Here is an 11,329-nt window from a genome sequence, read left to right as displayed (position 1 = left end):
AACTAATCAATCAACATTAGATTGGAACTGGTAAGGCATCTATATAAAAAAGGATTCTCTACCATACACAGTTGATAAGATGTACGATAGCCACCATGGGAAGCTGATTTGATGCATTGAAATGTTCTGATACTTGATTATTCCTTAGCCATTACCTTTGGGTGTTGAACTCTGCAGCAGAAGGTTCTTTAGAGCCCAGTGAAGATTGGTCCTCGTAAAACATCAGTAGTTTGATTGGTTTTGGTTAGAGAAGCATCTGCCAACCAAGCACCTTGAACATCATGACTGAAATGGACTTAGGCTATGCAGCTTTTATACAGAATACATGTCAGGGATTCCATATGCATATATCATGCATCAGTCAAGCGAAGCTCTGCCCATTGGCACAAAAGTGCTTATGAAAAATGAACATTGTATTGCATATGAACGGGAATGATGCACAGTCCATACATTATCTGAAAGGTGTGGTGGAAAGATTGATTTCTCTGAGCAGTCCTTCCAGAATATTGTGTCATGGAGACATTCCTGTCTGATCTCTTCCGTGACCTCAAGGAAAGAGACGTGAAACCACTTTCATGTGCAAGTGTGAATTACAGGCAGCTTTATGTTTGCCACACTGCTTTCACCTTCAGCCAAAGAAAACTTTTCTGAAATCTTGTCCTATCAGTTGCTACGGACCTGTGGCAGCGAGCAAGGATTTTGTTCAATAAAGTCAAACTGAAATGTGTTAAAAACAGTAATAATTCATAACATTAAAGCAAGCAATGGTAGGATGTTCAAGAACACTAGAGTTAGCTGCAAGTGTTTTGACTGTAAATTTTAGTCGCTTAAAAACTTGGCACCCAACTGCTATTCAGTATGTTTTTTGACCATCTGGCTTGCTCATAAGTTTCAGTAATCGTTGTGAAAATGTACTCAAGTTATTGGAGTATTGAAATGTTACACAATGAGGACTATATAAGCATTCAATGACCATCGTGTTCCTTTATGCAATTCCAATTGTATAATTGTATAGCTGCAAGTTATAAATATTGCTGAACATTGAAATAATAAATAGAAATGGGAGTTCTTTTGTGAACAAAAATAGAGTATCCTCAGGGGCATGAGGGAACACAGTCACTTTCAGGAACAGTGGCTTGAAACATGGTTCCAGACCAGGAGATCTAGTTTGAGGCAACTTTGCTGTATCAAACCCAAAGTTCTCTGAAACCTAATCTCCTGAAACTAAGTTTCAAGCTGCAAAGTGGCTTTGTGTTCCCTCAGCTTAAAAGCAGATCAGTTCTTTAACGATGGAGCACTTCATTTCCCAGAGCAGAATGTATTGTCTACCTTGCTGGGAGAGGATTCTGTTTTTGTCATCAGGAAGGAAAGGCTGTGACAATGGGGATATTAGCACTTCACAGCAAACAGGAAGTACAGCAGTGGACATTTTAATTCACACAATAATGTTTCTTGTTACAAGATGACCAGCTGCCACTTCACATCTTTTAAAACAAAAACAATATATTTCTTCATTTTCAATTACTTTTTATAAACGGCAAAGTCGTTTTTGTGACGTGTGTGCTTGTCTTCTTGTAGCGTGTAATATTTCTCTGGTCAAATCAAGTGAATGTTGTGAACCGAGGTTGCAAGTGTTCTTTGCAGCTGAGCAAGCCCTCCGATAATTCATTGAGCATAATTTAATCTTGTGCAAAAGGAGAAGGGTCTAAAAGATGGGAAATGTATCTAGAATTAATGGCCACAAACAAAATATTTACAACGAAACTGCCAAGGGTATATTTGCAGTAATGAATTTGTCTATTTGCAAATGTACTGTTGAAATGATTAAAATCAGCCTTCATTTTTTTCATGCACTGCTGTATATCCTTGATGTTTGACTATGCTGTGTACCTAGTATACAATACTGTTCAACAGAGTGTATATGCAAATATCAAATATCAAATATTCATTTAATAAGATTGTGTATGTGGTTTATAGTTTCATTGTGTTTTAATAACATTCAAATAAAATAAATAAAAGCTTCAGGTAAGTCTTAGTAAAATCTAGATGCCTGACAGCACCATTTATTGTATCAAGAAACAATCGTTTATAAATCAGGTAACAGAAAATACATTGTTTTTTTTTGTTCTATTGTTTTTTTGTAAAACTACAACTTTGCAGGTAGGCAACATCTTCTCCCCATTAGATATTTTTTTGTAAACTACCTTCTAGTTTTTAAAGCATGACAGCAAGTACTGACACCATCCAATGTTCATCAGAAACCTTAAGTGTATCACAATATTGCAAGAGATGGGTAAAACAAAATTCAGGGTTTTCACTTAAAAAAAAAAAAAAGAAGAAGAAATCTTAATATGGTACTCTAAATCCCGGGATACAGTGTGGTTTATCAATAAATAATGATAAAAGCATTTATATTTCATTAATATCTTATCTACAGGGACCTCAAATCCCCACTATATTCATATAAACACCTCTATATCCTGGTTGCTTCTGTGCAATGTAGTAGTTAGGATTTCTGGACCCATCTCTGTACACAACATTGTGACTCCTCTTATTAACACAACATGCTTAAGACTCATTCATCTAAGCAGATTTTTTAAACAAAATCCTGCTTATTTAACAATACACCTTATCTACACATTCAATATCTGCCACAGGCTTTTTATTTCAAACATGCAATTACTGTCGTTGAAAACTTTAAGAGATGTATCAGGAAAAATCTATATTTCCCTTTTGCATCTCGCGTCTCAGCCACTTGACAACCAGTGTTAAAGAAATCTAAACTGTATAAACGGTAGCAATGTGCAGATCTTACATTGAACCCCTTATTTAAGTATACAGAAGACACACACATCTCCAGTGCATTCTGGTTGGTTAGGTGGGCAACTCATTTGTATCTCTTGTTCTATTCATTATACCACAGCTCTAGCTAGTCTTCCACTTGGGAGTCTGGGCTTCTTGAATGCATTAAACCCACAGGGCAAATTCAATTCCACAATCTTACTGCAATACACCATGCTGTGATCTATAAAGGCGGCATATGAGAAATTATCCTTTTTTCTTCCTCTATTAAGTTACTTGGGCATTTCCACTGCTGTGGCAAGGCGAATTCCTGGACACATTCATTAATAGGAGAACATTGCAATCCGATGGCAGTTTTTTGGGCAATCTTCACAGGTACAGATATTGTAAGACAGAGTTCAGATTATATCATTTTTTTTCTTGATAGTCTTTCTTTTGGCAGCATCGTTGCATAAGACTTTTAGCTTATAGGTTATGGTTCTATAAGGTCATCGTTTATTACAAAAAAAAATAAAAAAATTATATGGTCCTGCATCAAAAAATAAAGTCTGCATTTAAAATACTACATTTCTGTTAAAACAAATATACATCTACATAATACTGAAACTTAAAACAAGATTAAATGTTTTTTTGTTTTTTTTTATACAAAATTAGTCGTACGGTTACAATTCAATTTGGTGTACAATCAAATTACAGAAGTAGCATTTTAAGACACCAATAAATAAACCTGTGTTTCCATAAAATCAAGAATCGAAGCAAAAAACAAAACAAAAACACACTACATCTGTTTCTCCACCAGGATTATAACTGCCAGACCTACACAATTCCTGGGATTTCTTTAACACAGAGGACAATTCAAATGTATAAATAAAGAGGCAGCTACCCCAACCCAACCCAACCCCCCCCCCCAGACATAAAATAAAAAAAGTACATCAATAAATACAAAAATGTGAATAGAATGTGATTCTGCTCATTAGTATAAAACCATATTTAAAAAAAGGATCCTTCAGTCACAATCAGCGTCTTTTTCTACAAGTGTGCTCCTACAAGAATCAGAATACAAAATCCCTCTGGTCCACAGTGGGCCACGTTTGCTGCGGTTTTATTCCTCACTCCACCCTTCATTTAAATTGGTCTGGAATGTGTCCCATTTGTGACTGCATACTTGTGGGCGGGCTGGAGATGCCTTCTGACCAATCAGACATGGAATGTGGGGAGGAGCTTGACCACTGGTCCGGGGATTCTGGGGAAGGAGTCAGAAAGGGGTGGTCTGGCACCTGGAGCTGGTGGCTGGGGGTATTGTCCAATGGCGAAGAGTAGCTGTGCTGGGAGGGAGGGGTGAGGAACTGGGTGGTGGGCATAGGTTGGCTGAGGGATGAGGGAAGGACCTGGGTCTCTTGTGACAGTATGGTGTGGATCGGCATGGTACTGCCAGACAGCTGCTGTAGATCCGACTGGCTCAGGTCACCAGCAATGAAGTTCTGGCCAATAGTGTGACCGTTGGTGGCAGTATTAGAGTTCTGGTGCTGCAGTTGCATGCTTTGCTGCTGCTGTAACTGCTGCTGCAGGTTCTGCTGGTGTTGCATTTGCTGGATCTGCTGCGTCTGCATTAAATGAGACTGGCTGGCAAGCCTCGTATTTTGCATCCCCTGGTAGCTCATCATCTGGGACAAGGTGGTGGTGGGAAGCCCGTTGTGCAAGGAGGTCATCATGCTATGCTGCTGGGCTTGGTTGACTGGGTGCATGCTGCCCTGGCTATTGCTCCTCATGGGGTTGAATTGGTTTTGTCCCATGGGAGGTTGCATCCTGGACATCCAGTCGCACTGGCCATTCATGGTGGGCCCCCCACCTATAGTGAAGCTAATGGAACCATTGCTCAGAACAGTGCTGTTGGGAGTGGATACAGGAAGGTGGGAGAGTCGTGGTGGCACAGACTCAAACATCCGATTGGAGCTGCCCATGGACATATCCTGCTTCCCAGTCATGCCCAGGTGGTTTACACCAATGTGGGCATCAGACAAGCCCTGAAGATGGTTGAGGGGCATGGAAGGGGACTGTTGGAAGGGAGAGGTCATCATGCGTGGGGAAGCCACATCCGACATGTACCCATGAGGAGATTCGAGGGAATCCACTGGCGACAGCACAGCCGAACTGTCCAGCAGACTGCCTTTCCCATCTTGGGACTTCTTCCTTCTTGTCTTGATGTCTTTGGCATCTTTGCCGTTGCAGCTCATGCCCTTGGTGCTTGGCTTTCTGGCTTTCTTGCCCGGCACCGGCTTCATGTTCCCCAGGTAGCTGTTGGGTGAGCAGAGAGTCGGGGAGAGGGTGGCTCCAATGTGGCCGTTGTGCATGGGAGGGCTCCTCACCAGGTTGTACTCATCCAGCAGGCGTACAATGTCATGGTGCATGCGGTCCTGTGCGATGTCCCGAGGGAGGCGGTCCATGTGGTCAGTGATTTCCCGATTGGCGAAGTGATCCAACAGGACTTTGGCAGTCTCATAGCTTCCTTCTCTGGCAGCAAGGAACAAGGGTGTTTCCTCCTGGGAAGAGAACACAGAAAACTATATATAAATATGTTTACTACATAAAACTAAAAGCAGAGCAAAACATTGATATTTCTTTCATTTTAATGCTTTAAAAGAAAACTGTAAAAGTAGTATGCTTTGAACCAAGAGGATGATAAGCAACATGAAAGGGACCTCCCTTTCCCTCAGATAGCTACTCCTTAAAGTAATATTTAAACACAAGCTTTTATCATAGTGACATACAATGTAATTACTACTGATAGATTATCAAGAATCCACAATTAAAATCAATGCACTCATATAACAAATCTCCTGTTCGATAGACACTTTTGCAGATTTTTACCTTATTGTTCTGCATATCTTTATTGGCTCCATTCTTCAGCAGCACAATTGCGGCCTCCACATTGTTCACAGCTGCAGCCCAGTGCAAAGCAGACTTGCCTGAAACAAAAAAAGGAAACTGAATTCCCAAGTTCAAAACCAGAGCAATTGGGGTATCAACATCCTTGAAGAACGATAAGGAACAGGAGCGTACCAAAGTCATCGATTGCGTTGACGTCTGCGTGACAGTTGATCAGCTCTTCCACCATGCCTTCGACTGCCAGGCGAGCTGCCAGAATGAGGGGAGTGGTGCCATCGTGCATGCGGGCATCCAAGTCCGTCGCTCTGTTCCTAATCAGGATCTGAGGAGGAAGCCAATTGATTCATGTTACCAAGGAGAGCAAGTTACGCCCAAAAAATAAGGGTGGTTAAAAAACACTATTCTGGTAGAGTTGAAAGATAGACGTGTCTTGCAATATCAGTCTGTTATATAATGGATTGCAATCTACCTGGAAGACTCCCTGAGCATCAGCAGCCACGGCAGCGTGCAGGGGTGTCCTGCCCATGTTGTCTTGGGTGTTGGCATCAGCGCTGGCCTCTAGGAGGCGCTTGGCTGCGTCTGAGCGGGCGTAGCGGGCTGCCAAGTGGAGTGCCGTCTCCCCCGTTCGGTCGGTTTGATTGTGCAGGATGGCACCTTGGTAGATGAAGTCGGAGATCACATTGGCAGAGGCATCCTCTTCCTCCTCGCTGTTTCCAGTCTCCAGCCCCCCACCACTGCAGGATGCGATCATTAGGGGAGTGAACCCATCTAAAGCAAGATAACAAAAAAAAAGAAGTCAGCTTTTTTTTTTTTTTTTTTTTTAAAAAACATCAAAACCCTGTGGACATCTTAAATTGTGAACACTTGTATTGTTCTTGTGTAATCAAACTGCAATCTATCAGATACTAAATAAAAGCTTCCAACTCTCTGTGTTCTGCCTTAAATTACTGCACATTTCCCCCTCAAGAATTCCCTTAGCTTACACCTCCTGCTCACTAAACACACAAAAGCTGCAGTAAAAGGCATATTCCTGATCTCGGCTTGCTATTATTAGGATAAGCCAATAAATCCCTCCTAACGCAGTTTATTATTAGTTCCAAAACCATTGTCTGTATGTTACATTCTATCTAGTGCAGTTCCAATATTGCTGAGCATTCAGGTATTAAAGCTACTCTGTAATTATTACACCAATAGATACACTTTAAAAGGGTTGTGAAACAGGTAATGTAAACGGGTTTCTTGTACCTGGACCCCTGACGTTGACATCCATGCAGTCGATGTCGATCTCTCCCTGTGGGGGAGTCGGAGCGATAGAGGGGATGCGAATGTCGGCTGCATCCAGGTGCTGCTGAGTCCACTGCCTGTGGTCCGACTGATCATCCAGGTTCAGCATCGCCTGCTCTTCAAACTAGCCAAGCAAACAAGTTCACGTTAGAAATCCCAAATCCAATCCTTTATCAATATTTAAACAAGAAACCTTTTAAAAAATATGCCCCTTCTCAAAATGCCACATACAAAAAGTATTTTCTTCTTTGTTGTGTTGAGCAAGCTGTATTCAAATAATGAAAGTCTTACTCGGAATCGCTTGGTGTCTGAGGGCTCTTCGTCTCCCCATTCATTCTGATTATCGTCCATCAGTGATAAATCTGAAGCAATTTTCAATGGCCTGTTAGATTAAATTAATTAATTAATTAATTAATTCAGGCAAAGCATTTTGACATGATGTACCGTGAGTACTTAAAAATGTCTATTTTTACATGTATCTAGCAGCAAATCTGCACAGCAGTCCAATACATAAAACAAATAGTACATCTCTACATTTCATCTTTAAAAATACCTTTATGTCCAATGATCAAATATATTCAGCTCCTCTTTAGATCACCGGTGCCCAGAAGCAGCACTGAGATGGTTTAAGCTCCGATGATCACTTACTTTAATCCGACCGAGTCCTCTCCCACCGGCTCACGCCGCTTCTTCTTGCTGGGTTCCGTCACTTTGAAGCCCTCTGGGAACCAGAGCTGCCCGTGCTCCCTGCGCCTCTTGCGGGACACCAGCACCCCCACGCCGATGCAAGCCAGGAAGGCCAGCGCACACACCACCACATACATGGGGTACAGCTCCGGCCTCTTCTCCTCCTCGTCTCTGTTCTCGCCTGCAAGAGGAGAGAGGCGCATTCTCAGTCAGGATCCACGATGCCCGACACCTGCAATCGCAGCTGGAGCGAGGCATTGGGTTTCTATACAGGAACCAGGGAGCTAATCATTTGTAAAATGAGGTAGTTTCATTCGCTAATAATCAAAATTGTTAACCAACCAAAAACACACAAAAAACATCTCCTTCCCTTTCAGCCTGGCGTACCGAGAGACAACTTTCCTATTTCTACTTTAAGAAAAAGGGATTAATGAACTTCAAATTACTGCACGCGCTTTAAGCTGTAAAGACCATGGATTTATTAGGATTTTCAAGATAACAAAGACTCCCAACTTCTAGCACACTCCCGATCAATTTTTTTTCCTAATGATTTTGAAATGATAAACTCTCACCACTAAACCCCTCAGAGAGACATTAAATCCTGGTATTACATTCAACAAGGTTAAGGTTGCAGCATCCCCTTTCCACAATGGAGGCCTTTGATTTACTTTAATTAACCATTTTGGGGCCTGCGGTTTTGAGCCTTTATATCGAAAATGGAACGTATTTTTTTTTAATTGTCTTCTGTTAGAATAGGCAGAATATATATTGCAGCACAGTGCGACTTATTTTCTTTGAGAACATTTTAAATATCAGTAATGCAGAACTAAATAAAGGGTAAGTGGTATGGGGGGCGTGTACAAGATTAGGGCAGCGATTAGTGGAAGTGTATCTGGACTTACTGGTAACAGCCTCAATGATGTAGGGAACATTCAGATTGCCACTGGAAGCCAGAGCACCGAGGAAGGCAGCCACGTCGGTTGCACTTTGGAAGCATTCTGTAGATTGCTGATAGCACTGTCGGTTGTCAATCTCCAAATAAACCACTGACCTAAAAAGGATACGATGTTAAAGACAATTATATATACACTGTCAGCAGGTCCAAGGCCAACTAAGTCCAGCAGCCTGCCTCCAGACTCACCCCTTGATCTGCATCTGGTCCAGCTCCCGGCGCTTCCTGGCATTCACCATGGTGTACATGGACTTCTTCATCTTGCTGAAGACGTTGCTTGGAATCTCTCCCCAGCTGCCCGAGGACCTCTTAATGTTGTGCTTCTTGAGCTCCTGCTCGCTGCCGTAGTAAGGGTAGATCATGAACTCGCCGCCCTCATCCTTGCGGAAGACCACGTTGGTGTGCAGCACCCGGCTGAGCTCCCGCAGAAACCCAAACGAGTTGTTCTTGAGCTGCTCTGGGGGGATCTGCACCACCAGTACCAGCCTGCCGTCCGCTAGCTTCTCTGGAGAGCTGGTGCAATCCAGACCGTCCCACTCGCACTCGGCGTTGTTGCAGCCTTGGTCACAGTGCCCATCCGCGTAGTGGTCTTTACAATACTGATCATACAGGGGGCTGGAAGGAAACCACAAGTTCATTAACATGGCATACAACCGGGCATAGCATTGGAGAACGAAGGCTGTGGGTCAGCATAGGAGGGGGTAATATCTGTAAACTCAAATTAAGCATCATTCAGGAAAGAGGCCAGCGTTGCCCATCAGAGGAAGTCAGAGAAACCAATTATGAAATGACATCTGTTGTATGTGTTCTTCAATTCCTGCTCTTGATAACCCACCCCCAGGCAAAGATTTATACTTTCGTTTCAATTCTTTCAAAACTCTTTGTCTTGCACCCAAACCTGTGTTTTTAAAAACTTGCAATGGCTCGCCTAAATGATCCGGTAGCAGCAAATTAGACCACATCATGCACCTGTTCATGGTGGTACATGTTGATTTCAGCAGCTAATCAATTTAAGACAACCGGAACCATCACTGCTTGAGCCCAATTGCTGCTTTTAGCAACTGCAGCGCAGCTAGATTGTCTATGAAACACTGAGTCCAGTGTGCGGCTGTACTTACTTGCACTGGCTGTCCAGGTTTTGACAGTCAAAGCCATCGTAGAGGCAGCCGGGGTTGTTGCACTGCTCGTCACACTTGCCGTCATTGAAGTAGCGCCAGCACTGCAGGGACTGGGTGCAGTTCTTCCAAGGGTCGTTGAAGTTGAGGGAGCAGTCTCCCCCATCCCAGCCGCAGGCGTGGTTATTGCAGACTCGGTCACAGATCTTGTTGCCCTTGCGCTCCTCACACTCTGGGTTCTCGCAACGCTCCGTGATCTCAGGGGGTGGGGTGATGTCTACGCCCATCCCGCCAGGGAATTTGTAATCCAGGATGTGGCACCAGAGCCCGTTGAAGTTGGTGGGGCAGGTACACTGGTAGAAAGGGGCCTCCTGGAAGAACTTGCAGGTGCCACCGTTGTAGCAGGGGTTGGAATTGCAGGGGCTGTTGACGGGATACTGGCACTCCGGGCCGGTGAACTCAGAAGGGCAGACGCATCTGGGGGCATTGGGGCCATTGATGCACTTCCCTCCGTTCTGGCAGCGCAGGCTGCCGCAGGTGCGGGAATCGTATTCACAGGTGGACCCGTCGAAACCCTGTGAAATAAAATAAAATAAAATAAAAAGTTATTCCCTTATGTTGCTCAAATTAATGATATGCTTTAACTACTATGTCCAATATACTTACAGAAGGACATCTGCATATGAATCCATTAGGTGTATTGCTGGCCACAGCACAGGTTCCTCCATTCCGGCAAGGCTTCCCCTTGCAGCCGTCAAACACCGTGTCACAACGCCGGCCTGCCACAAACAAGATAGCGTTTAAATATGGTGTGAAGGCAGAGAAATGAGCTGGACCCAAAACCGAATCCTGAATGTTCATTTTAAAAGCATGTCTTACCTGTGAAGCCAGTTCGGCACTCACAGCGGTAGTTGTTGATGAGCTGGACGCAGTTCTGGGTTCCACGGGGGTCACAGGGGTTGGACAGACACTCGTTGACGTCCCCTTCGCAGTGCTCGCCCACAAAGCCTGCCAGGCAGATGCAGTGGTATCCGCCCACTCTGTCTATACACTTGCCGTTGTTGAAACACTTGGGTTCCAACGTGACTGGATCGACAAACGGGTTGCAGTCGTCCACATTGATCTCGCAGTGCACACCTGGGGAGGGAAGGAAGGTCAATGGCATTGAGTCATCAAAATAGGAACCAGCTATGATCTGTGCATCAGGCTTATTAATGCTAGAGAGATTTCCATAACATAAAAGCAATATGATTCCTCCAAGGTTACTAATTGACGGGAAGGTCTCAAACTAAATTGTAACAAACCATTGTTAAAATTCTCCAAGGCAAGCAGTTAATGTACCTTGGGTTCCCCGGGGGCAGGAGCACTTGTAGGTATTAACGAGGTCAATGCAGGTGCCTCCGTTCATACAGGGTTGTGAAAGGCACTCGTTGCTCTCCTCTGAACAGTTAAATCCCTGGTATCCTGGCACGCACTACAAAAACAAAGAAAGCAATCAATATTGGACATAAAACAAGAGACAGGAAGCCTTTAAATCGCCTTTTAGTTTGTTATGCTTAGCAAGCAGTTGCAACATTACAAACAAAATTAGCAGTCAAGCATT

The 11,329-nt window shown here is 43.5% G+C and overlaps 1 protein-coding gene across 1 annotated transcript in view; it reads right to left on the bottom strand.

Moving 5' to 3' along the window:
* Positions 1-2,036: 2,036 nt before the first annotated feature.
* Positions 2,037-11,329, bottom strand: part of LOC121307509 (neurogenic locus notch homolog protein 1-like) — a 36,925-nt gene continuing 27,632 nt past the window's right edge. The window contains exons 22-34 of the mRNA XM_041239691.1: positions 11,068-11,200; positions 10,606-10,863; positions 10,393-10,505; positions 9,730-10,301; positions 8,801-9,226; positions 8,562-8,710; positions 7,621-7,840; positions 7,264-7,354; positions 6,934-7,096; positions 6,158-6,456; positions 5,863-6,010; positions 5,671-5,768; positions 2,037-5,342 (exon numbers count right to left, since the gene is read on the bottom strand). Of these exons, the coding sequence (XP_041095625.1) occupies positions 3,924-5,342; positions 5,671-5,768; positions 5,863-6,010; positions 6,158-6,456; positions 6,934-7,096; positions 7,264-7,354; positions 7,621-7,840; positions 8,562-8,710; positions 8,801-9,226; positions 9,730-10,301; positions 10,393-10,505; positions 10,606-10,863; positions 11,068-11,200 (4,089 nt within the window). The 3' untranslated portion in view covers positions 2,037-3,923. The remainder of the gene's footprint in view (positions 5,343-5,670; positions 5,769-5,862; positions 6,011-6,157; positions 6,457-6,933; positions 7,097-7,263; positions 7,355-7,620; positions 7,841-8,561; positions 8,711-8,800; positions 9,227-9,729; positions 10,302-10,392; positions 10,506-10,605; positions 10,864-11,067; positions 11,201-11,329) is intronic.

Source organism: Polyodon spathula, chromosome 56 (genome assembly GCF_017654505.1).
Source record: "Polyodon spathula isolate WHYD16114869_AA chromosome 56, ASM1765450v1, whole genome shotgun sequence".
NCBI classification, from domain to species: Eukaryota; Metazoa; Chordata; class Actinopteri; order Acipenseriformes; family Polyodontidae; genus Polyodon; species Polyodon spathula.
This window is presented reverse-complemented; position numbering and strand designations above follow the sequence as displayed.